The 27,633-nt window shown below is 42.4% G+C and overlaps 1 protein-coding gene across 5 annotated transcripts in view; it reads right to left on the bottom strand.

Moving 5' to 3' along the window:
* Positions 1-27,633, bottom strand: part of UNC13C (unc-13 homolog C) — a 90,758-nt gene that overhangs the window by 9,509 nt on the left and 53,616 nt on the right. For 3 of the 5 annotated variants that reach the window (XM_065076365.1, XM_065076366.1, XM_065076369.1), the window contains 14 exons: positions 27,330-27,419; positions 26,214-26,342; positions 23,854-23,987; positions 19,481-19,566; positions 12,170-12,296; positions 11,780-11,876; positions 11,194-11,337; positions 10,119-10,196; positions 8,986-9,063; positions 8,561-8,590; positions 4,042-4,130; positions 2,689-2,838; positions 2,265-2,388; positions 955-1,011 (listed from right to left, as the gene is read on the bottom strand). In XM_065076365.1, coding sequence (XP_064932437.1) covers positions 955-1,011; positions 2,265-2,388; positions 2,689-2,838; positions 4,042-4,130; positions 8,561-8,590; positions 8,986-9,063; positions 10,119-10,196; positions 11,194-11,337; positions 11,780-11,876; positions 12,170-12,296; positions 19,481-19,566; positions 23,854-23,987; positions 26,214-26,342; positions 27,330-27,419 — 1,413 coding nt within the window. The remainder of the gene's footprint in view (positions 1-954; positions 1,012-2,264; positions 2,389-2,688; positions 2,839-4,041; positions 4,131-8,560; positions 8,591-8,985; positions 9,064-10,118; positions 10,197-11,193; positions 11,338-11,779; positions 11,877-12,169; positions 12,297-19,480; positions 19,567-23,853; positions 23,988-26,213; positions 26,343-27,329; positions 27,420-27,633) is intronic. The other 2 variants (XM_065076367.1, XM_065076368.1) reach the window with 1 other exon arrangement.

Consider the following 27,633-nt stretch of genomic DNA (forward strand, 5'->3'; position numbering starts at 1 on the left):
TCCGCCTGTTCCTGGAGAAACACACAAACCAAACTGCCAAGTGCCCCCGAGCCCCTACCATTAATGGGGATCAATTCAACTTCCAATTTTTTCACAACAAATTATAACCTAAAGCGATCATGTTGTTTCTTAAAAACATAGATTGTAGGGAAAAAGAACCAATGTTTAATAGTGAATATCTGTGTTGCTTTGTTTCTTTTTGTAGGATATATTACTTCTCTGTTCTGGAGGACAGGGAAAAGGTTACATTTTAAGTTAAAATAATTTTATTAGGTGATACTGAAACAATGTTATAAATAAACCTGACTGTTTAATTAATGTTTGTTTAAAATAAAAGTGTTTCCTATTAGAACATAAGCTTAATAGAGTCATAAAGTGACTACATTCTTGTGAAATCTTTGTCTAAAATAAGCATCCACTGATTTATTTAGGCAACATTTTAAGTCCCCCAGCAAACTTATCAATTACTCATAGAAGCACAAATTACTGCATTTCTGCACGAATCTGAAATCTTAATGGCAGAATTGACGAGCTGAGCTCGGTATCAGCTGTCTGAACCCTCCATCGAGCGCACTAAGGACTTCAGTAATGCAGTGCTGGGGAGGTAACTGTAGAAGTACGTTGTATGTTTCATTACATACCATAAAGAATAAGCAGAAAAAAAGGGCTGGTATTCCCATCCTAGAAGGGAACGTGACGTGTTCTGGTGAGGTTCAGTGCTTACAGGGCCTATCTGTGCAACATGGGAAGGGCGTCTCCAATGGGCATCTCGTGATCGCGTTACCAGTTAAGCATACAGTCTGCGCTGTATCACATTACTCACCTATGAACAATCAGTCTTAGGTAGTAAACAAGCACAAGAACGCGACGCGAAGCTTGGCCTCACAGTCACTAACACTTCATCTATTTTCTTCATTACAGCAAGCCATTCACTGCTTTATTTGGCTCCATTACCTTCAGTTTTGATAGCTGTCCAAGATCTTTGGCGGCACTGAATATCATCTGGGGCCCCTGTAATCACATTGAAAATTCAGGAAACAGCCTCTCTACACGGTGTTTGTTTTTTATGACATGATGTTATTTTCTGCTAGGACGTTAGCCAAAATCACTGTTTTGCAAAGCTAAATACAAATTTCAGTTACACATGAGACATACTTTCATTCAGTTGCTAAGGCCAAGTAGCTGAATGCCTGCAGCACGATTCCCTCCAGTGTCCCACACTCGACACACATAGCGCACATTCTGTTGACTGGTTTTGTGTGCTCCCGTCTGCCATCTCATTTTGTGTTTAGTATTTTTAAGCTAAGGCTGGGGCTGTTGTCATACAGTGTGTCAATGAGAGATCTGTCCATAACCATAGCTCTCAGGTACTATGCCAATATCAATAACCATCATGGAACGCGAGCGGCCCTGAGGAACCTGCAAAAGCTCAACTGTCTACAGTGAAATGCTCAGGTGAGGAACCCGGCGTAACAGCACCCAAAGCTGTTTTGTAAAGAGAAGATAACGAAGTGTTACGAAGTTAAAACAGCATTTTACAATTGCCAAATCCTGATAGCAAAGTCCACTGCCTACGTGTTTGTCTTCGAGAAACAGAAGGCTGCTGAAATTCCATGCTCACCTTTTTTATTACAATTACTCCAAGAAATAGAATTACTAGTGCAGTTACTTGGCAGTTCAGCAGCTCTTGGCAGTTCTGAGTGCCTGGATTTCAAAGGTTATTTCCACTGTGGTAAAAAGTAGAGGTCTATATTCAAACTCTTCAGGGGAATGTTTAAAAAAATGATTTACTATCTTAACTAACTGAACCACATTGTGCTATTGTCCAGGTCTTTGACAGGTAATTCTGCATTATGGGCAACCAAGTAAAAAAAGCGACAGAAAACCCCATAACTCTGAAGCACGTGAGTCAGAGCGCAACAAGTGATCCTGCGCGCAGCTCATGGACACCCCACACCTGACAGGAGAGGCACTTACCCAGCCTGGATGCTGCTTCTGTATCTGCAGATTAAATTTGCACAAAAATGTTTGAAACGCAAATGAAATGTCTCAGAAATAGAAATTTGACACATTCATTGAAAGAGAGCTGTTTCTAAGTATGCATAGTAAACCAGAGCATTACAGCGAGTATGAACAAATCCAGTGAATGAAGTGCTGGCCACGGTCCTGTGATGAGCTGGAACGTTACTGGCTCAGGTTTCCACCAGCTCATAAAGCACAGTATTTGTTACAGACCCGTACACTGTGTGAGCTGGGACACTTACCGTTTGGTCCGTCAGAGGTGGAAGCACAATCTGTTTCTCTATTTTGTTCAGGACTAACTTCCACAGCTCTTTTAAAACGCGTTTCAGAACCGTCTTCTCACAGATCTTTGCAGAGACACTTAGGCTGGAAATAAAACCAAAACACAAATCAGTCTGCAAACGTAGCATTAAGACTTCAGAGGTGCTGTATCACCATATGCTCACATTAATGGCCATTATGGTTTAACTTTACCAGGAAGGATTTCTCAATAGCTTAGTTATTTTGCAATATTATCAATAAATATTTTTGGTAAAAAATTACAGCTAAAGCAGGTAATTATTTCCACACTCGGAATCCGGACACCGCACTTGACAGTGGTGCAAAAATAGTCAAATCTTACGAAGTGCATTAATGGAGCATTTGCCCATTCCCTGCCACGCTTACGTTTTGTCCAGGAAATCCATGAGAGGTCGAAGCACAATCTCAGCATCAATGGCCGCACTGTTCTTATTAGCTGCTGCATTCCCATTGCCTCTCATTTGATTCAGCTCATTGCTCATTTGCCTTACACAATCTTCAATAATAAACTGGAAACTACAGGATGGGGGAAAAAAGAGAGAATGAGAAAATTCTGGGAAAGAAAGCAATATTTATCATTTTTGCATCAGGTTCTTTAACAAGATTTAAATGTTTTCTGCAAAGATGGAAAGTTCACAAACACAAGATACTGCGTGTGCTACAGACTGAAAATCGTAATTAGGCAGTAAGCTGTTCCAGCTACACAGCCAAGCATAAAAAGAGAATGCAGATTCCCATGTGAAAACACTGGGAAAGTGGGAAACTTTTCCAAGTACACCTGGATGTGCAATTACCTACACGTCGAAGCCCTGGATAAAATGAACATGAAGCTGCTATTGATGCTGCTCACAGAAATCCTCAGCACCAGTCACTGCCAGGAAAGCCAGGAGGACACACTGGCTTTCCTTGACATCAGCCGCCTTTCTGACACCTTTAACCCCACGAACCCCCGCAATAACCCGACCCATGAGGAACATCCTGGCTGTGTGAAGCAGCCCTGAACCGAGCGGTCCCTGCTTTTCCTTTGCAGAAACCCAGCTGGCTCATTCAGAAAGAAGCCCTGGGAAGACAGTTCAAGGATGGATTAAAAAAGCAGCTACAGACTTCGCCTGATGCACACCACCACGGCACTAATCCCTCTTTCTTAGATTCCATTCTAATTTGAGGTAAAATTAACTTGCAGCTTCTTACAGCGCAGGCCCTGCTGGCACAGCACCACACTCATTCGAGCCTGCAGCGTGCACTCTGCTTAATGAAGGATTTGGAGAGTAAGGCTCAGCAGACGAGTTTGGCAGAGCCACAGGCAAGCGGATGACCAAAGGCGGCCGTTCCCACGGCTGTCTGAAGCAGGCCCGACACAGGCAGACATCCCTGCTTGAAGCAGGCCGCTCAGAAAAAGCGGTACAAGTGTAACAGCATCAGGCAAGAACAAACCAGCACTTTTTGTTTTCCCAAAGCAGAAAGGGAAGCCATTGGCCTCGCTGCTGCAGCCCGTTCGTGCCCCCATAACATCTTCCGTTTCTTTGCAGTGAAGTTACTGCCGTGTACTTCAGAGTCTGAACACACACGCTCACATGCACACTCAAATACACACCACGTCATCGGGGCAGAGGCACGCTGCACCTGCACACATCCAGACACCCACCCGGACTCAATCAACGAGGTACATTTTGGAACAGGAATGTTTCTCTGAGGTTTGCAGTAAAATAGGCTTCTTACCTTGTAGCGTATGTTAGGCTGAGTTCATCCAATACGTTGCTAAGTTTCACCTGCAGCTCCTTCAGAACGACGCTAGCTTCAGGGTCCAACTGCAAAGAGATAAGTAGCGTAATCTTCACCTATACAATATGTTTTGGGGTTTCCACTGCAACTGATGAATGAGGAATTGTATGCAATGATGCACTGCACTATGGAAAACCAACTGTGGAAACACCTGTTACAACACAGGATTGCTTTAGTAGGCCTAAATATCCAATTTGCATTTAAAGGAAAACATTTTATTATAATAGTGAAGAATTATACTGTTAGAAACCAAAACTATGCCATTAAACAATGGCTTTCTGTGGAATGGTGCAAATTGGGTTGGCAGTCACAGAACAGAGCTGCCGTTATCGGGCAGATGTTACTCACACTCACAGGGCATACCAGGAGAAGGATGTGTGAGACGCTAGTGTTTGTGCTAATCATACTGCAGATGCTTTTGGCTTTTAATTACGTTCATAGGTTTCAGCACAGTTGGTATTTTTTGTGATTTGTGTTGAAGATGTTTCCATATTCCCATTAATGCAGTGTAAAAGTAGAACAGCCAGCACTAGAAAAGGTGGTTTGAAGGCTTTCCATGCTGCTTCCACTGACGCGGCATGAGGGAGGGGAACCCACTGCATTTCAGTACTTGTGTTTTAAAGCCCACGAGGACATCCCTAATTCAAGCACAGCGCAACACGTTCTGATGCGCAGGGAGAACAGCTGCGGTACCTCCGATACGGGTTTTCTAAACATGGGAAAACGAGAATGCAGGGGAGAAATATGGTTTTACATTTACAGGGATGGGATCCATGCACAGATATTGAATCAAAAAGGCGCTCTGTTGATATTGGCCACTTGTTTATTTGCTATGCATTCTCTTTCAAATTAAAAAATGATGGTTCTATACTATGAAATTCTGGGGGGACTTCACAAAGATAGTTTTAGGATGGTCTTGTGCAGTGGAGCTGAGTCAGCTCAGGAAGGGTTACCGTCTCCCTCCTAAATATTCTAACAGGTTGCAATTCACAACACGACTACCCTACACAAAAACATCACCGTTTTGAAACAAGAAGCTCAAAAAGGAATTTCATCTGTGCTTTAGAAGGATTTATTATTTCAGCAATTGTTTGAACCACTCCTGCTAACACATTTCATACCAGGTTTGCTTGTTCTCAGGGAAGCACTGTGTGGGAAATGCACTGTAGCAATGTGCAAACGGCCTAATGAAGCTGCAAGCTGCAAGACCTGCGCGTGTTGACATCCCAACGCTCACACTGAGACCGCAACTCGCGGCTCTCCAAGCACCATGTTAGCGAGGAAAGCTTCCCAGTGACGCAAGTCAGTGACGACGAGGTTAATTCGTCTATCAGGCTTTCCAGAGACCACAAGGGACAGTCCTCAGCACGCCTGGCTCGGCTGAGACTGCTTGCGAGCAAGGCAGTAACGATGAAAACGCCCATCTCTGTTGCATGAGCCAGTCTGTTTCTGGAGAGCGCAGAGTTATTCTGGGAGGTGTACAAGAACCCGGGTAAATGCAACCTGCAATTCTTCACGCCGCTGCTACCAGCAGCAGTGTAAGGAAGCGGACACAAGCAGCTCAGCTGCAGGGATCTCGGCACCCGGCCGTGGTCAGGCGGGGCGCTGCAGGGGCCCGGCCCGCTGCCACCCTGCCTTGCGGCCGGCCGAGGGACAGCTCGGAAACGGGACGAAGCCCCAACGCTGGTCAGCGTCTCAGAGGATGTCACGAGGGGATACGCAGCTATGAAAATCAAGTATCTACAGTTCTTCAAGTCTCAGCTGTTCCACAGGGTTTGATGAGGACAAAAAACCCCAAAAAACCACATGCCTGAACAATTCTTCAGAAAAATGTAAGAAACCTCTCCCCACACACCTGAGCAGACTATTGTCAGGGGAAAAAACAAGTTTCATTAATGTGCCATATCTGATCTAAGAATCGAACGAGAGAAACACCACTTATCCCTTGGCTTCTTGTGCTCCGCTCGCAGCTCGCGGCACGGGCGGGCTGTCCTGCAGTGCACGGGTAGGCTGCTCAGCTGTCAACATCTGGACTTTCTAAAGAGCAAACTTGTTTTAGTAGTGGAAATGCTATTAACCTGTTAACATGTTAATTATACTTTTATTCCAATTCTTAATTTGCTTGGCTTTCTTAGGTTCATAAATATTGCTGTTATTTTACCGCCTTCTTAAATAATAGATTTTATTTTCACCCCCAACAGAACATGCTGAGAAATCTTTCACAAGATCTGCTAATTACGGATTATTAAATAGATAATTAGAAGTCTGACTTTTTCTGAATGCTAAAGAGAAGCAGAGAATGCTTTTGCTGAAGAGATGAAAAAGAAATGAGGAGTATTTGAACATCATTGTTTCCAAATGCTGCCTGTCTAAAACCGTGACATTTTTACACATACAAGCCTCGGAAGAGCGTTAAAGATCTGATGAATTTGGCTGCTTTTGACATAACGTGTTAGATTGAGCAATTCCATGCTGTAATTTAATGCGTGCTAGTATGGACATAATCTTGTCAACTGCAAATTCGGTAATGTTTCTCTAGGAAACTACAGAGATGCAAATTACTTTTGCACGAGTTAAATGGAACCTCTCTAATCTGAATTCCATTTATCTGCAGTACCACAGGTCTAATTGCTTATAGTTTCCTAATGGGACCACCTGGTAACTTCTGTTCAGAAATAGTTCTGTGTACATCCAGGGAAGATGCAGGTACTTCGGAGCCATCACGTTGGCGGCTGGTTTTGCCTCTGACGGCCATCGCCCCTCCTCCGCGCCCTGCTCGACCATCGGGGTACAGTGAACCCCAGTCCGCGCGTTCCGCTGCCACTTCTTTAAACGCTTCGGCCTCTGACTTAACAGATTCCAAGACAGACACCTCAGGACTATTCTGCTCAACCCGCGGCCTCCGTCATGCCATCAAAGTCTTCAGGACCACATACAGATTCCTATAGGAATTCCTAAGCATTACACGTAAAGCTGTAACTGAACTTACTGGAGAGGAAACACGATTTGCCTACAGTCAGTGTAATGCTGTTGTACACAACCAACCTGCTTTTTCTTTCCACCTGTTTATTGTAAATGCCAATTGCAGTAACTGACTCCTGCCTGTTCTGCCATCTGGTGAAGAGCAACGCAGTTTTGTCTTTGCCTTTTTATCAGCTTCCAGCTTGTCAGACACGAAAAGTGGCTCAGTGCAAATGTATGCACTACTTTTGTACGAAAGAAACAGGATCTAAGCAAAAATTCTACATTATGATAATCTGTGACCATAATTTAGGACGTGATTTTGAAGAAGGAAAGCCAGTGGGTTGTATCCCACTTTACTACTCTTCATTAAGGCAGGCTGATCTCATTTATATGATTTTTTAGGTATGCTCCCTGCTTGGCTGCAGCAGAGAGTTAATAAGAAACCTGTGTTGCTCAGACCACTTTATTTGGGTGTCAGAGGAGCTGCGGAGCTCCCTGCGCTGCCAGAGCACCGGCCCTGCTTGAGCGGGAGCCGCGGCTCGCCTGCGGTATCCTGACCGCGCCGCTGGAAAGACACGCTGCTCACAATGTGACACCGAGGACATCAACAGCGTTTCATTCTTCTTAGGATTAGTTTTGCTCCAACTGAAATGGGTCTCATTATTCCACTGAAAACCACCTGCATTCTTATGCCCTCCACATGCAAAAAATTAAACTGTTTCATTCCTGCGAGGAACCTGCTTACGGATTTTATTGCTGGCTTTGTTTTTTAAGTACCAGTTCGATGAGGTCAATTAGCTGTTAGCGTTCATGCTCTTGCAATAGCCAGGACAATAGGTATTCCAACTTGAGGGCAAACACTTCAGGAGAACTTCAACAGGGGTGGCACAAAATCGAAGATGAATGTGCCTTTCTTCAAGAAATTTCCCTAACGAGACGCAAACAAAACTCTGAAGGTATTTTCCAGATCCTTTTTCTTGCATTTTATCAGAGACGCACTTAAGGTACCTAACAAAGGCATTTTAGAACAGGATCTCTCAATTCTCTCCAAGGGTTGCATGTTGCACCACATTTGTAGGAAATGTTGCAAATCAGCAGATTACTGGAGGACACGTTTATGTCCTTTACTGTTGACAGCGCTTCAGGCACTTTGAAGTCTCCTGAAATATAAAGCCAAGCCCGTTCTGGACTGTTGAGCAGCAGCTCTTGCTGAAGCGGCGCCAAATCCTGACCGCAAGCAGGCCCGCAGGTACTGAACAGTGCACTGCAAAACGGTTCATAGCTTTGTCAGGAATTCCGAAAGACTTTACACTATCTGCCTAGTAAAACTTTTCAATTTAGAGTATCAACTGAATGCCCAGGCATAGCTCTTTTTGATTTTAAATCACGGGGAATTGCACAAATGCATCAATGGAAATTAGTAGGAAATGTGACTGGTCTTAACCTTAGAAAATATGATCTGGAATAATAAAAGATGCTTACTATCACAAACCTCATAAGAGAATCTCTCTCCTTCTTTCTTCTGCTCAGTGGAATGCAAGTCAAAGGCATTAGACAGAGACAGGACACATTACAGACAAAGCACAAGGCACATATTGTACAGAGTTTTCAGATACAGGCAAAACACATCAGTACATAAAAAAGCAAAGCGTAGTCCAATACAAACAGTAAAACAAAGCTGGCACTGCAGATTACAACACAAAACACCCAGTGCTGCTTGAACTTTACAGATCATTAGCATGTTTCTGTGAAATGCTGTTAACTCTGTCTAGTGCTGTCAGGACATTACATCGTTTTTGTAGACTTTTTTTTTTTTAATTTGATTTTCTTTGCAAGCACAAGTGAAACTGGGTTGAAAACATGGTGCTAATGATCTCTAAGGAACTTTGAATGAACCAGGAAACAATTATGACTCACCTCCTTTCCTCCCATGGACTCAAACATTTTCTCAAGCTGGACTCTTAATTGTTGAATGTTGTTCATTAAGATACGGGGCTGCAAAGAGAGCACCAAATGTGAGAATGTGCAGGTTTTGTTCCTTTTATGTATGAATATATCTTAATAAGTTTAGTCTCTTGTAATGTTGCTCATGTGAACCACCAATAGTTGATATTTAGCTGCAATAAATGTCTTTCTGAATTCTACCACTGTGTATGTGTTGGTGACCCCTAGATTACGACACCGCCTCGCACTACAGAGGGCAGGGCCAGACTGGGAGCTGTGTCAGTGCTGCACTTCACAGTGAACAGCATGAGGACAGTGCTGCAGTTATTCGTCTGTTCGTAGATTGACACATCTGCACAACACACTACTAACCATAGCGACGTAGTGCTAAGTGTTGCCTGCCTTGGCAGTACTGCCTTTGCATATCAGTGATATCGAAAAGTCGGTTTACAAGAACAGTTTGCCTCAGTCACGTTAAGCTACTGATAACGTCTTGGTTTGTTTAACCACATCTTTAGTGCCCATATCTCATTCATTTCTGAGTCCATGGCAATCTGGTCCTTCACTGGGGCTCCCTTGTAAGCAGTGAGTCAACACAACAGCGCACGGTTCTCCTCCCAGCGCTGCAGGGACGAAGAGCCGAGAGCGGGCGGTGGGGGCAGGGCAGTCTGCCCGCGCCCCTGCGCAGGGAGCGAGCCTCGTCAGTCTCTGCGGAATACAGCGACACAGCAAGCCAACGCTAAGTGAAAACACAACAGTATTTTCTTCTGGTTGGAAAAACCAAAGGATGAAGATACGTGCACCACTGTATTAGGCTGTTACCAGGGGGTGTTTCGGATCATCTTGCATTTTTTTTCTACTTTAATACTGAAATTATTAACTACAATTCTTAACTTACAATTCTTAATTCCACCAATTTCAGCTTTTACACAGCAAAGTAAGCAGCTATGAAAGCATGTTGACCTTATTAAAAAATAAAGCAACCCAAAAATCTCTTCCTCCATTCATGCTTTTTCTCACAGACAAAAATAATTACATTTGAAAAAGTACGCTAAGTCACTTATACATCATTTCTGAGGCAGAAAGAAAACACGCTTCTTACTCACCACATCTTCTTTATCACAATACGAGCTGAAATAATTTGAAATAATTACAGCATACTGAAGAAGCACTTTGTTGATAGTCTAGGAGAGGAGAAGAATCTTTTAAATGGTTAATTTCACAATGTAAAACAAATATAATAATTAAAAAACACAGAAAATGAGGTTTATATAAAGTACCGATTTTACAGGTGCTTCCATGTTTAGTATATGGTATGTTTTTAGATACAAAACACGCAATCCCGTGAGCACATTTCCAAATTCCCACACAAGAGCTGGTGGGTTTTTCCGCGTGGAATGGAATCGCCCAGGGCACAGACACTTCAGTTTTGGTCACACTGTTTCTGAGAGGCATTGACAGCTCCGCTCCTTGCAACGTGCTCCGTACTTAATGGAACGGTAGCAAGGTCAGAAGATCCTCTAGGGTTATAATGTATAGACTACAAATAATGGAGAAACAAGACCAAAGGCGCGCTGTTTAAAGCCTGGCAATATGGGCTTACCTTACAATAATAACGTAAATAGGAACTTTGTTTGCAATGGAAAACTGTTGCAATAGGAGAACAGGAATAAATGTAAATGCAAGCTTTTTTAAAGCCATTAGGACTATAATGGAAATCTACGTCCTGTGAGAAAATCTTACAATTCAAACAGAAAGCTGGCCTAACAAAGCTGAGTTTATCCAACAGCAGATGGATGAGAACTACTACCTAAGGACTTCTGCCAACCATACGTTATTGCCATACCTTCAACTTCTCCCTCCCTTGCACCGAATAATGAGATAATTGCATTTCACTGAATTGCTCCATCAATGGAACTGTAATCAGCGCTTAATAATCGATTGTATAGCATACGTAAATATGAAATCTTAGAGAGATTAGAATGCTTCAAACTAGTAAATGATTTTGACAAAGTAGATGAAAACCAGTCTGAAGCCAAAGACAGCACATCTTTCTAAGGCTCTAAAGATCGCAGAAGAGATCGATTCTCAACGACACTGGAATTACTTAGCTCTCAAGTACATGGCAACACAATGTCACCCTCTCTGAAGCTTAGTTGAGGTGCAGTGATTTTAATTCACCTTTGCAAATCTTCTCATTAAATGAGATAGTGCTTCTGGATTAGGACACTCAAGCTTCCTAATAATCTCAAAGCTTTGGTTGAGCTGTGTGAAGACATCAACCACGGAACAAGAGAAGAGAGCGTGATCCGATGTTTTCTGGAACTAGAGAGAAACGTTCAAATGAGTTAATACTTGTTCGGAGATCAAAACCGTATAAACTGATTTTATTACACGTGAAATTCTTCGCAGAGTCATAAAAAGTATTAAAAAGAAAGAAAGGAAATTAAAGAGTCTCACTGCTAACACTGAGAAATGTGGCTTTACACATTTCTAGTACTTTCCAACCTCTTAAGAACAAAATTCTCTTTCATGACATCAGTACCACATCAGCTCAGTGAAGCCATGGACTGACGTCTCTGGGGAGTGTGGGCAGATGGAACCAGCGGAGCTCGTCCACAGGGTTATCTTCAAGAACCGTTACTGACTGCGCATCTTGTGAGGTGTGACAAGGATACCGTGGGACCAACGGTACGTTTGGCTTCGTAATACTAAATAACTGTCTTAATACTTTCTTTACTCTCTTCTTTACAAAGTAAAGGCTCACCCCGTCTTTTTTGTCTCTTTCTAGTGCTCCATGAAGAAATTCCATTGAGACGTCCTCGTTTTCATCCAGCCACTGAATGACAAATGGTTCAAACCACCTGAAAATAAGAACCGATTTTGTAAAGTATGTACATTTATTTGCTTTAATGAAACATCAGCTGTGTTTTATTTTTCTTTGATAACAGGCCCCATCCCATACAACAAATCAGCCAAACTGCAGCAGATTAAGGAGTGAGATTATGGATAGATCATATAAAAGCAGAGGCCTGAATGTATCAATTGCAGGAGGAAAGGTGAAAATGAAAACAGCAGCTGAATATTACCCCAAAGCAGTAAGAATAATTTCAGTAGTGTATCTATATACATAGAGACATGCCCCTACACTACTTACAGAGAGTATTCAGGCACCGCATCCTTGAAAGCAGAGAGTTCTCTCACGTATTCATTATAAAACCATTTCACTTTGAAGTGCAAATTCATATAATCTGTGCTTTTGCATAAACGCTGCTTTTCATGTTCTGTAACAGAACGAGTTGAAATAAGAGCATTTAATAACATTCTAACAGTAAATAACATTCTCGTGCCTCAAAGCACTTGCATGATAAACAGTTGGGTGGTTTAGAGGCAGAAGTACCCACCGCTCCAGTCTCCAGGGTCTCGGTGCTCTTCGGAAAACCAAAACAGAAGGGAGAGCAGAGCAGAGCTCCTCGCTGCAGAGGAAACCCCACCCCCGCGGGCCCCTGTGCTTAGGCACTTGTGTTAGACAAGGCTTAGGAAGCTGTGTCAGGTGTCGAGTTAGAAAGGACAAATAAAGCTCTGTAGCCAAATGAAGTAACAACTATAAATGACAGTCCTACAGGAATCTGTGAAACCTGCATTACTAAATGGGCTGCGTTTGTCCTATATAGTTAACGAAAAAGGAGACAGCTCCGCCGCTCTACAGCCGTCTAATTTATGCATGGCACAAGTAGAAAAGCTGCTTTAATAAAGCGCTGAAGTTTTTCAAATGGGCTTCTCCACTTTCTCAGTCTCCTGTTTTCAACAGGATCAATATGCAGATCATGGAGCCACCTGTAACCACCTTCTGCATTTCTGAGGCCTGATTTAACTGGTTGGTAACACATGCCCATCTCCTCCCCAGGACTGTGATCCTCATTTCAGCTTTCCCACAGGGCTCTGCAGTCTGTGCCCTCAGGCCACCCCCGCCCCGTCCCCTGCCCAGGTAACGGGCGCCTTCTCCTGGCTGAACTCTCCCATGGCCCTGTCCACAGCAGCAAGCCAAGGTCCCACCAGTCCCGCGGACCGCAACCCTTCCTGCGCTTCCTGCTCACAGCTCCATCCCTCTGAGGTCTCGTGTCACTCGCGCGTTCTTCCTTAGGCAAAGCAGTTACGTCTTTTCCCTTAAAATGTGACCTCACACAGGCGCTCAGCAGCAATGACGTTCCCGTGTAAACAGCACGTACTGCCAACCCGCCTTTTCAAACCTCCTCCTTGTTCCTGCTTCTGCTTGTGTGCTAACACAGTATTACACGGTTTTGCATATGTATTTTGGATGTGCACCTGATTTTATTGAACAGCAGGAGCGTCCCCTCCTCTGTCATACACACACCCGAATACACCACCCGGTTCTGTGTTTTTCAGATCTGACCACGTACATTCAAAGGAAATTCGTAGTTTTATTATGATGCCAAATCAGCACTCTACTAATATCACTGTGCCATACGAGAAATAAATATTTCAGAAGTGTATTATTATGCAGCGAACCACCAAGTTTTGTGGGAATCAGCTAATGAAGTGCCTCTGTGGGTCTGATTCAGACAGTAACTCAGTTTCTGTCGCAATATTGCACTCGTCCACGCCCCATCACTACTTGAGAGCACTACGAATTCTCCCCCATTATTAAGAGAGCGACGGGCAGAAAGTGTTTGCATACCCTCACGATTCCTCCTTCCCACAGACCCGAGGAATCTTTGTTTCATTCTGGTAGGAGTTTTTGCACAATCTGTTACTATAGACAGCTGGATGACCACGTTTGCTCAATAAAGGTAGCCCTTACAAGTGATACCAGTCTCTGACAATTGTCTTACTGTTATCAAATTGACTGCACATCTACTGCTCAAGTCATTATTAAGAAAGAACCATCTTCTGTTGCATCCAACAGAGTGGAATTTCTGAAATGAACAGCATTTTTTGCATGACTGGGTTATTAGATTATACAACGCAACTGAAGAGTGTTTGCTATAGTATCACAAACCAAGCAAATGCTCATTTCCATTTTAGAAATGAGCTGCTGCCAATGATGGGCAAACTTGTCTAAAGGGTACGATTTATACAATACCATTCATTTATATTTTCTCTTTTAAGTTCAGATCTAAATTACCACACATGAGAAATGAGCGCGCTAGTCGATCATGAATAATTGAGGTATTTTCTTGGGGCTATTATCACTTGTAAAGAATATTTCAAAAGAGTCTCCTAGGATATTATTGTAGCTACACATAAGTGAAAAATGCACCCTCAATTCCTAATACTAACTATCAGAACATCAGAAAATAGACGTGATCTACAGAGCCATCGTGTATCCACGTGTGTTACCTCTTCAGTCTATACGAACCAAAGAACAGAGAAAATGGTGCCTGCGTGAGACAGTTTTAATGGATGATATCAGGTGGGTTTATTGGCAGTAACCACCCCTTTCTGTCAGAAATCACAGGAGCACCACGGTACGAACTCTAAATCTAGATTAGGACCCACTTTCTCAATTTCTGAAAAACTTGCACAAGTGAATGCAAATGTGGGACGACACAGAATATACATCAGCAGTTTGGAGATCTGTGTCAGTCTTCCTGGAGGGAAAACTGGCCCCATGTTGTCCTGTACAGATACATCCATTCCAGACGTTCTGCAAGACAGATGTGCCAGCTGTTTTTCTTTTACAGAAACATGTATAAAAAGATCCTGCAGGAAGCACTGTAATCCAAGGCACTTTCCTCGCGGGCCGGTAACCAAACTGCAATGCGCTGTAACCGGGGCTGATTTCAGCAATCGCTAAGAAAGCCAAGACGCTTTTCTTAAGGCAGCAAACAAAAAGAAACTGTAATACAACTATTATGTTCCGGCTTTATGTTGGTAGTGTCGTGGTGTTTTGTCAATAAAGTCATAGCTGTGGTTGTTAACAGAACCATCTATATGACGCTGAAGATACCATGCCATTTAACAAACTGGAGTAGAATACTGTTCACTGTGGTTCTCTTTTCCTTTTTAACCTTAGGTACCATCAGTCTGAGTATCCACGTCACTTCTGATATGTACTAGTTGCTAAAAAGGAAAATCTAATAACCTTCACAAAAGACGAACATTTTAAATGTTCAGGTAATCCATCTGATATTTTGTTCAGCTCTAATTTTCCTTTATTCTGGTACAAAAGCTGAGAGCATTTTATTTTACAGCAGTTTCCTCGCCCCTGTTTTTTGTTGAACTCCCTGAAGGATTCTAACAAGGCTGTTCCAAAGAGTATTTCAAACCCTTACTAACAAGAACTGCAAGAAGGAAATGTGGCTGTAAAAATGAACAAACTAACTAAATATACATAAATATAGGTGAATATTTAACAAAAATCCCCCAAACTTGTCCAGTTTCCAGGCTTTAATGTTTCAGAGATAACTACTACACAGAATATTTATGTGTAGCTAGTTAATTATGTCACAATCACTTAGTCTGACTTAGTTAGACTTATGTCTAACTTATCTCTAGCTTTTGCAAAACTACGAATGCTACTGGTGAAGAACAGTGAAAGAAGAAAGAAGAGGCCAGTTATTCTTCTGGGCCGGGACACCTCATAAACCCCAGGGGAAGCCCTGACTGCCCCTTGGTGTAAGACACAGCTTTCTCCCTGCTCCTATAGAAGACATACAGCCCCTCCAGCTGAGCACAACACTTCGCCCTTACCTGCACACTCAGCTAATTAGTTGGTGGAAAGGACAGGGCCATGTGAGTTGTAAATAGCCCCTAATTATTAATCAATGTAGGGTTCATTTAAAGCATCATTTACAGTCTAATAACCTATCTAGCACAGTAGCAGTAGCACACGTTGACTAGCAAAATTGTCTTGCTCACAATTAGGCAACACTGGAAAAGTGTGTACAAACGTTTTACAGTCAGTGATTGCTTGGGTATGAGCTAAAAATGTTTCAGGACAGCATTATATTAAGTGCTTAAAAGGAGATTAAATAAGGCCAGAGCTTTCATTAAGTATATGGGGAAATATACACTGCTATTATTGAGTGACAAATTAAAACTAAATAATGAAGCTGGGCATTCACTGGTGCACTCCGTTTTTTCTAGTAACATCTGGCCCCACACAGACACCACCACCAGTCATAAAGAAGCTTTAACTTACTAAGATTACTGTAGACTCGTACTGCAAGTATGAACACTCAGTGGTAACTGTTCTGACTACGGTTCAGTATTTAAAAATAAAGGAAAATGGGTTAGGAATGAGGAAATGACACGGTGGGATGCCCCCAAGGGCCAGGTCATGCCATTCCAGGAGTCTCTGCGGTAGTTCCTGGTAAAATGACACAGTGATGCAGCACAATATGATGCCACGAAGAAATATTAACTTAGCTCCCGGGAGCAGTTCTGTCCACTTTATGTGTCTTCATTAGCTGGTCTAATTAACTTCAACAGAACAGTGCCATTTGGTATGGTGACAGTGATCTCTAGGCAAGCCTGGGGACGTGCGTGCCGCACGTGACAGGTTCTCCGCCGGATGCTCAGCGCTCGGCACACACGGCATGCGGCTGCTGCCAGTAACTGCCCTGCCTGTACGCCGACCGAAGGACATCGCTAACTCCCCTCCTCCTCCCATCATGTCACATTAAATCTTACTGATTATCTGCCAAAGGAAAGTTTATTATTAACCCCAAATGTAATTTCCTTGTCTTTCTGAATCCCCCATGAGACTGCGTATGACTCTCTACTCCTCAGGCCTCTGGAGAAACGGGGATGGAATACATGTGTTGAAATGCGTGAACGCAGAATGGGATACACCAGAATACAAAGGTCTCATGTTTTGATATCCTGGTGAAACCCTGCATTCTGGCTGATGCCGCCGTGTTCTCCTTCCCACCACCTCAGAGCCACCTCCTCAAATCTGCTCTGGAGTCTCCTGCTAAGCTGAGGCTATATCCTGTCTTAAGGGGAACTTTGTAAATCTAGAGTGAAAACAGAGCTGCAATCCGACACCAAGTGCCGTGACATTTCTCTGGGCAGCATTAGCCATTTCTGCTTGTTTTGTTGCATGCTGTCCCTGTGCTCAGCATCAATTCAGACCTGTCTCTTCTCTTTCCAATCACTTTATCAGTTCCTGTCATGAAAGAGGAATCTGTCAGAGAATCAGGATGACGATATCTGGTTATGCACTGAGGACAACAGCAACCTTCGAAAAACAAATCTATGGTAAACGCACAAAATGCTGTAAAGACCTTCTTGTTCTTCTCCTATTTCTATAAAGCCTGGCGCTTCGGAATCTTAGCTCTGCAGAACTGACACCGTTTATTGCTGTATTTACACGGCAGCTAATCCACTTCTGGCCTGATCCAGGTCTACCAGCCACTACTAGAATTAGATTGTCATAATAACAGCAATTAGAATGTTCTCTTTCTAATAGACCAGATAGCTTTGGACATTTGATCTGACCTATTCAAAAGTTAAGAGATCTGAAAGACCTGAAAACAACGTTTCTGAGGACATAGAATAAAAAATTACATGACCAATTTCAACTCATTTCTCTTTTTCATAATCTTTTAACCTTCACATCTTCATACTTGTAGAAGGTTTCTTGCCATATGATACCAGTAACAAATGACTTCCAGTGCTGCTGAAATGCTCTGTTCTCATTTGTTTGCACCATAAATACAGAACAACTTAAGGACCAGACAGACAGTACAAAAACATTAACATCCTATAAGCTCAGATATTCTTGTGTAAACTAAATGCCAAACGACAATGTATAATCTATCATGCAAATCATTGTTGCTTTATGAATAACCTGCAGAGAAAAAGCAAAAAGAGGGGTAAATCTAATGAAGTCAGGTCTCAAAGAGAAACGTGTCATAGCTTCTCCATTCAAAACCTATACATAAAAATAACCGCACCTCCTCAGATCAGAAAAAATTACAACTATCGAACTACTGTCGACTTAATTTGTTAAAGTTTGCATAAAACCTTTAACACTACACAGAGGTTAAAGATTGTTATTAATTTAGAATGGAAGAAAATCTAGAATGAAATGATGAACTCAATACCAGACTTCAGCAGTTTTGTTTGCAAGGCATGCCAGTTCGGCACAGTATAGCCCTGGTTCTTGGCCGCTGTGGAGCCCCGACCGGTGCTTTGGGATACACCTTCCTCCTTCCCCCAGCAAGGGAGCTCTTGCCAACAGCCACCTACCCCGCCACAGCAAACACGCTGCCAGCGTTCGCGAGCTGAGCAGCTGCTGCTGCGCTCCTCTCGAGCCACAGGCCACGGCTCTGGGCGCTGCGGTGCCCTCTGTCCCCTCCACGCACCCCAGCAGCCTCCCAGCCGGGCTGTCCGGGCAGGAACCAGGGCTGCCCGGCTGCCGTGCCGGGATCACGGCGCTGTCCCAGCTGCCGTGCCGGGCAGGAACCAGGGCTGCCCGGCTGCCGTGCCGGGATCACGGCGCTGTCCCGGCTGCCGTGCCGGGATCACGGCTGCTACCGGGACGGGGTTCACAGCGCGGCTGGAGAGCACGGACCTCCTCAGCAGCAGCTGCCGCTCCAAACAGCCCCAAGCACACCCAGGAGCACCTGTGCGGGGACGGGACGCAGTCTGAACAGCCATTCCAAACTGCTATAGGTCAGAAAAGAGGGGAAAAGGAACGTAACTGGAGGTCCTGGTAATAGCCTTCTGTTAAAGAATGGAGTTATGACACACTCATCTCCTGAATTTAAGCTGATGGGAATGACTGGATATATTTGGAAATATATAGCATGGGAAAAACCAGAAACATGATCTTGGATGAGCTAATTCAATCTTTTTTATCACATCAGCATTCCTTTTGCCAGTGTTGTTGGACTACTGCATTGCTTCTTGACTGGATGCAGAAAGGAATCAACTTTGTAACATAAAAGATGCTGCTTCAGGTGATTAACACTAAATCAAATCACGGAAAGATTGCCATCGCAGCCCTGGACACCACATATGAACAGATGGCAGCCTACGTTAATAACCTGGAAGGTGAGACTGGCAGAGCAGGATGCAATACATTTTCATGAACTCCATTAAAACCATGAGGATCGCGTGCGACATATTTAAGGGCTTGCTCCTAATCTTGTAGAATTCAAAGCAAAAAAAATGTCTTGCCATCAGCAATTTTCAGCTAGTAAGAAAATATGGAATGCCTACGGCACTGTCTAGCAAGCATATTTGTGTTTCTTCTGTCAGATTTAGGTAAGAACAAGCAGCATTTCAAGCTACAGCTCTTTTGTCTGCTTCTTCCGCACATAACTTCATATAGCTGCAGTGCAACAGTTCGCTTCCTTTGCAACGGCCTGCCAGTAATCTAGTAAACACCTTGAACAAGCATGCCAGAAAACTCTTACCATTCACAGGCATCTGATGTCAGTGGCAAACAGTCTCGGTGAACTCTCTAGTGCAATAAATAGTTCATTCTAATTACCTTCCAGAGCATATTTCATGTCCTGGGCAAACAGAATCCACATGATTTCAGCACTGATTTTTCCCATGTTCAGCTCTTGCGGGAACCTGTAATCAATCACATTACACCAGTTCACCTGATGCTGGAAATGATGCTTACAGCTGCACAGCAGAAAGGCAAGTATGCCACAAAATAACTCCCCTTGTTCTGTCTTGTGCTTTGTACTATTACACGAACCACCCAATCTTCAAGTAAAAACTTCCCCGTGTCTAACGTCAGAGGCCTAAGAAATTAGCTGAGTGTTGCACCAGTCCTCTCACATGACATTGTAAACCAAGAAACATCCACCTGTCTTACAGATAATTCTTCAACTTCAGATAAATCAGATGGCTTATGACACAACCCGACACAGGTGGCTCAGACGTTCAGCAGCTACAGGTTCTCCTTATTTCCCTTATTACACCGCAAAATGTGAAGCTGTCTGTGAAGCAACACTGGATTATACTAGTTAAATCACTGTTGGAAGACTTCACTCTGAAGTATGGATAAAACAGTAAGGACTATAAAAGGTAGAAAAAGAAATACTTCCAATTAAAAAGTTTAGTTTTGGTCCTACGCCTCATGTCATCTCTCAGAAACAGTCCTTTTTACATGTTCTTTGCTGTTATTAAGCAAGTATTTTCCCCAACTTTTCCATAGATCCCAGCTTCTTCTTATTCTATGTGAAAGAAAACATCTGACCTTTCAGTCACCATCTGCACTGTCACCGACTGGCCAAGCTGACGTCTAGCGAGACACTGAACGCTAATGTCACAGGACATTCAGAAGGACAGGTATTGGTCTGTCGTTTACAACAAACAACAGCGCCACCAGCAAAAATAACCCAACAAAAACCCAACCAAATATCTGTCCCTGCATAAACCCCCCAAGGACACACTCCTGAGGAAACACACGGAGCTGTGTGGCTTTCCTCTTGAGCTTACTGCACCACTTTGCAGCAGCAGCAAACGTGATCCAAAGCAGTGTGACCTGCTGGAGCAGTAATCAAATTCTGAAAATTCTGTAACAATTCTTGTAAAGATGTAAGAATTCTTAAAGGTGGCAGCAATGTGATCCAAGCGAGCTTTTCTTTCCAGGGACGTATTTGACCCTCATCTTATCTGCAAAGAAAAAGGGCTTAAATAGCTCATTAGCTCTGTTGCTTTAATGTGAAGCAACTGTTAGCTCAGATCACTGATATGGCTTCGTTATGCTAATGGCTGCTCACTTAATTGTTGCTCAAAAGCTCAAATGTATTTCAACTATCTTAATTTCTTTACGTCCAGTCCAGCCTTAGTGTTGTCTCAGCACCACAGCTCAACTTCGACAATGCTGCGCTGAGGAAATACTTAAAAGTTGATTTAATATTGACACTGTCTTCTCGCCATAATGTAAGGCTGGGTCTGGGAAAAATGCATGTTTGATTAGTGGTGTGTACACAAGTATATATGTTTTACTATGTATCTTAAACAATCTACCCCACTGTCATAATACCATTTGTGCATTTGATTAAGAGTGGAAGTGCACATGCACAGCTTGACACTGCAGAGTATTGATGAAGATTTTATCTCTATACGCACTATATGGAAGTGCGAGCCGTTTTTCTTGCGGCCAGGGTGTGCACTGTGCCGACACAGCTTTCCTCAGAGGTAGTCAGGTTTACTTTCATTTGGCTACTCATATTTCTAAGATTGCTCACGTAATAATAATCTATAATTTATTATTTGCATTACAGTAGCACTTAGAGGCTTCTGGTAGATTTAAAAAACTACTAAGCAGGAACTTTAAAGTATGTAATGAGAAAAATCCCCGACCTTCGAAACACACAGCTTAGGAAGACAAGCCAGAGGACAGGGAAGATGGCAAAGCAGCCGTGCCCTGCTCAGGATCCCGTGACAGGTGGGTGTCACTCAGCAAGAGAACTTAAGCTTTTGAATCCTCCTTCTGAGCCCTATTGCCAACCAGGACAAGGTTCTAGTTTGCTTTAATATACATACCTACATACAAATAGATATACACGCATACTACTACATGAATATTCAGAGAAAATACAAAATAAATAAGAAAGTTCCAGGTGATCAATTAATGTTTGATACTGATCTCCAAGTACAGGACTCCAACAAGCTCACTCCTCCCTCGTCCCCAGCTCGCACCTTGTGTTCTGTGAGCCTCATTTCGCAGCCCCATTAAACTGACAGGCTGAATTATCAGCATTATGAGAAATGCCCATCTTAGAAAAGTACACAATAAGCGGTCATGTAAACTGCAAGGGAGAACATGACCGAGATTTTATTATGCCTGTTATTCTTCGGTATTCATCTGTTCAGAAGGTTTTGCTTCTAAGTATATTACGTACACTTAATATTTTCAATAGAGGACGTAAGAACTACAGGGATGTAAGAATCAGTAAATAACAAATCTAGAAGTCCCACCACAGCTGTCTTGTTTCTTAAATCTGTATTACAACACACATGGCTATCCTGAGTTACGTGCTGTACAACTGAAGGGAAAGCTTTTTACTGAAGATGCGCAGTGGCACAAAGCTTAGATCTTCATTTCCAAATGCACAAGCAGATTTCAGTTGAAGATTTTGTTCTTGATTTGTTGATCATTTTAGCTGCACAGATAATTTATTTTGACAGCAACCTCTGCTGTCTCAGGGTGTGTACAATGCATATTGACAAGTGCTGGCAAGTCCTGGATTTGCTTGGGAATCGTTCCAATCACGTTTTACGTTGTATTAACTAGCAGAATGAGAATTTTACAACCTTAACACCAGAGTTCATGTTTTCCCCTCGAACCTGTCAAGTTTCTGCTATCACATCAGAGCTGCGGTTGCCACACAACTCCCACTGAATGGGCTGGTGTGGTCTTTCGGTTGTTGCAAAGCTTGCTGAGGCAATCACAACATGTGTCATCTGGATTCACCATCTGATACAGTTCAAACTGCTCCATCACACCATCTTCTTTGCCTCCAAGGTACGTTTAAAAATAGAGTTTACAAAACTGGTTGAGGAAAAGAATTTTGAGCAATATTACACCATTATGAAAACTACTATGGGATTACTTGGAGCTCTCCCGGGGACCTCCAGTAACCTCGTTTCTACAGCAGGATTCAAATGGATGTAGGCCTGGTATCCCACTGAGACACCGCGTGGCCACACACTGCTGATAAGGAGTCACAGATTTTGCAATATTCTTATGCATCCAACTTACATTTTCCTTTTATCCCTTTTCTGGGGTAAAAAAGAGGGAAGAGGCTGTCTGTCATTTTTGTTACCAGTTTTTACACGGCGCTTTTGTGTCAGGAAAACTTTAAAACAAAACAAAACAACAAACAAACAGAAAACCCACCAAACTCTCCCAGGCTACTGTGAATAGTTGCTCTAGTTTCTCCACCCACAGCCTCTTCATCTCTTTCTCTTGGCGTCTCCTGTTTCTCAGAGACGTTTCATTCACAGTGTTCACCCTTCTGCTTCCAAAACAGCAGCGAAGAAAGGAAGAACTCAGAAGGTAATGAAATATCTTCCAACCTCTGACTATCGCCAAGAGGTTTCTTTGGTAAATGTATTGTGAGCCCACAAAAGGTATGATACCTTTTACCAACAGACGAGCACATCTGCGTGTACACCCGACTACCCCACTGTGGCTGAAAGAAACAGACTTGTTCTTTCCCCCTTCCGACCCTTCCATTAAATGCCACTGCACACCTCTATTAATGGTTTAGCCTAACACAGATATAGGTTTCAGTTTTAACTTTTGCGTAAGTCATCACAGCTACACTACGCCCAGATTTTCTAGAATCTCTCTGTAAAATAGCTCTAAAAATCTAAAACTTCTCCCTAGGCCTTCATCATGGCACATTTCTATTAGTGCAACATCCTTTTCTTCAGCCTTAAGATGTGAAATATGTTCCTTTGTACTCCTTCTGAGGGGTTTTTGTGAAGTTCATTATTATTTTACAAACACAAGCCTAAAAATCTATTATAATGCTTTAAAAAGCCTCAGCATGACTTGAACCTTTTATGTGCCAAGATAAAATCATAACATTAGTATCATCACACTATTTCACTGAACTTTCCCTTCCGTCCATCCATTTAGCTCTCTCACATAACATTTTTCTATTTAACATGTAGGGATGGTTCATACAACACGTATCTGTAGTGTTCGTGAAACAAAAGGTTCTCTTTCCATGATCACAGTGCTAAGTCAAACTATGTCACTGTTACATTCCATACTTCAAAAACCTCTAGTTAGGTTATATTTAAAATAAAACTACTGATTCCAGTGTATTTCCTGTCCTTATTTTAATAAATCCATGATTCTTATTTTTTATGGGCAAAGTAATAACTTACTGGTTCAAGACGGGTGTATACGCTGTCTTATCTTCATCTATGATAGTGACCATCAGAGTAATAAGCTGTGCCCAGAAATCCAAATTCTTCGCTGTTGGTCCCTGTTCTTCTTTAGGAACTTCTTGTTTCTTACTCTGTTAAAACCAGATGGAGTATATTTGTCATTAGAGAGATTAAAGAAAATTGCTGAGATTTCCATTTGTAGAATGTTAATTGCTTGGAAAGAATGATGTATTAAGAATCTTCAGAAATTTTGGACGGACTCTCTATCCACCTTAGAGCAGCTCGTATGGCAGACGGCACCGGGCTGTGGACACACACAGTGCAATGACAGGTCAGCAAAGATCAACGGAGACCCGGTTTCTAGTCTGTGTTTACAGACTGAATTTTCTGTTCCCTCCCATATCACCACCCAAAACTGGAAGGAGGGAAGAGAAAATCACTTGAGCCCCAGACTCCTCTACCATCTGTCCCAAGGCCTTGAAATCTTTCCTCATTCCCCAGCTTTCACTACTGCACAATTTCATTTCCCGCTTCATACTTTTGAATGCATTTGGCAGTCATACTTCACATGCTTCAGGATTCAATTCTTACAGCGTTTCTGTAAGAAATTAATAACCTACTATTGTTTTGTCATGTCTACTAAAGAAAAAGAGGCGCACCTTCAAAAGCAATTAAGTGGCCTGGGTTCCCAAATCCCAAATGGAAAGGTGACCAGGGACTCAGAAGAGCACAGCAGAACTGAGCCAGCTCTGCAAGCGCAGGTCCATCCACACGCCAGCCTGCAGCGTCGTGTTAGCACAGAAACTCTGATTCCCGAAAGCTAGGATGTTAGTAACACATTATCGACCTGCCCCAAGGGGTGAGACCTCTAAGCAGAGAGAAGTACTGTGCGGCTACAGCTGTGTAACGTCTGGCTCCAGAACTAGTTAGTTTATTGCCAGCTCCTGGTCTCCTGCACCGCGCTCCACTGAGACAACACCCAGAACTGAGCAACAGACAAAAGAAAAGCTCTCCAAAATCAGCTACAACTTCAATACTATTCCTCTGAGCAGGTGTCAAATACAGGGCATCCCTGTGTTTTGTTCCAGTGTGCTGGCACCATCAGTCATGAAACAATTTGCACTGATCAATGTGTATTGAGCTTTTCAAAAAACAGGAAGAATTTGATCTGCACTTTATTGGTTTCACGCAGTGGAGAAGATAGCAAAAAGAATATTGAGGGGACTTCAGTCATCGTGAGCACCAGCCAAGACTTCTCTTTTTTGTTGCTGTTTTCTTAAGAAAACAGAAACAGTGACATATTTGTAAAAGGAGTCAGAAAGTTATCAAAGCGCTCCCTAAGCTACTCACCCAAGGCATTGTTTTTTTTCAATCCAAGGCGGTACCTCTGCACTCCAATCAGTGTTAATTAAAACCAGAAAACACTACATCTGCTGCATAAGGAATCAGGCAGTTACTCATCAGAGTGCTGTGTCTCAAATAACGAGGACAGTAATGTATGTGTCTGTAAGGCTGTCAAGATGTCATGTTTTACTATCTGTAGCACCCATTTGTTTTGGGTTTTTTGTCGTCAGCTGTTCTTTGTATTCTGGTATGAAATTACAGTATGGCATTTTCTGCACACTGTGAGCATTGACCGTACTTTACCCCATGAAATATTGCTGTTCCCCAGGGCTTTTGTTTTGCTGCAAGATATTTGCTTTAGAACGGTGGTTGTCTCTCGAACATGAAAGTAGAGACTAATAAAATGATGAAGTGGGGACTGCTGAGCATATTTTGTGATTTACTTGTTGCTCTTGTTATAGTGATAAATTTCCCAAAACTCCAGCTTGAGCACCCTCAATTTCATTATTCATTGTTCTGTTTTCACCTCACATCAGACAACTGCACATAATCAGATATTTAATGTATTTTCTAGAAATACTGAGGCAGGCATCTTTGAAAATTCTAGGTTGAAGACAAAAGCAAATACAGGAGGTGATTAACATGAGTTACACACAGAGATAGTACATATAACACGCAGGAACACCCACTTTTGGATCTTTTGGATCCCCATTACAGATCTTAAATAAACAGTAATAATCTAACATCACCTTCCCTAAAGCCACTGGAAAATTTTAGTCATGTCCAATGTGAATGACTAAGTTAGGAGTTGGCACGTTTATTTTGAAACTCATATTGTCAAACATTTCAGAGTTCACAGGCATCTGTGGGTTTGTGTTACATTGCTCCTTCTCTCATAAATAACATGAAAATAACCCTGGTATGAAGGAACACCGAGATGCTTTGTATTTACTTACGCTAAACTAAAAATAACGAATGAGCAATATGGCATGAAACAAGCTGACTGGGCTTACCTGGTCCACCAGCTGGGAATAGAGGTCACAGCAGTTGTCGAAGATGTATCTGTAGGTCGAGTCCAGGCAGGCTCGCACGCAGTCCTTCACCACGGCGCTGGCTCGGGGTGGGCTCTGCACTTCGAGCACCTGAGAACAGATTGCGGGAACGGGACCATGGCAGAAGTGGATTTAACACGAAAAATCTAAGTGTTGCAATTAACGTAGTTCTGTAATACAGGATGAAAAGTTTAGAAATATAATAATGATATAAATGTTTAAAATCGTGATAACCAAAGGTGGTCTTAGCTTAAAGATGCAATAAAACATACACTTAAGCAAGTAGATTGCATCACTAAGTTTTATTTGACTGAAACTATTCATATAATGGAAAAGGCAGATGTGCCCAGGGTTTACATCTTTATGTTTCCCACTTAAGAAGTTTTCCCATTATTTAGGAACTGTTTAGACATATAATTATGTACTTTCCTCTGAAAATCAGCCAAGTAGCTCTTCATTTTTTAAAGCAAAGGGTTCAGCTTTTTACTGCTTTTCGGGATACGTTAATTTGAACTCCAACTTACTGGATTAGTTTAATTCTCTTTATGTAGTGCCTGTCGCAGTGCAATCACATGCTATTGCAACAAATGTTGGTTTTCTATGTTTGCATTCAGTAATAACTATGTGTACCATTTTATTCTAAAAACTTTTCAGAATTTGATCACCTGAATATCAAAATCTGGAGCAACTAAGGCAAGTGCAGTTATCAGATGTATTTTGCTGCTTAACTGTGTTATGATACTAGTAGGAAAACATTATTCTACGTGTTCCTGAGTTCAGCTGAATTAGCTTCATGTGACTTAACTTTACACTGATCTAAAAGGTAATTTCTGTTGTTTCCTTCAGGAGATGTAAAGTAATTGCTAAAAAAGGAAAAGTTAATTGTTTATTTATCATAGATAATGGCTTTACCAAACTGATAATACAAAGTGTGAATGAGTTCAATGATCGTCAGTACATTGAGGTATTTAATTTAAAACTGAAGGAGTTAGGGGTGTTAACTAGAGTATGATTTTCCTGGAAAATAAAAGGCGACAGCATTTCTTTTAGAGTCACGGTGTTAATAAAGGACGATACCTTCATTCGAAAGAAAGTGATGCTGGTAAGCAGGTCCACGGTTGATTTCAGATCCTGGAGTCTTTCGGAATTGCTGGCAGGAAAATGATCCTGGTGAATGGGGACAGGAATGACAACAGCTGAGTTACAGGTGGGAACCTGGGCCGCTGGGAAACAGCCCCCTAGGAAAACTGAGCTGCTGCTTGGAAGGATTCGAAACGGTGAACCTGAAGTTAGTGATGAGTATCGCTTTAAGAGGAATAGGAACACTTCTGATAACACGCCTGTATTCGTAACATGAATGACTAAATATTGTGATATTTCC

Source organism: Columba livia, chromosome 11, assembly GCF_036013475.1.
Source record: "Columba livia isolate bColLiv1 breed racing homer chromosome 11, bColLiv1.pat.W.v2, whole genome shotgun sequence".
Taxonomy (NCBI): domain Eukaryota; kingdom Metazoa; phylum Chordata; class Aves; order Columbiformes; family Columbidae; genus Columba; species Columba livia.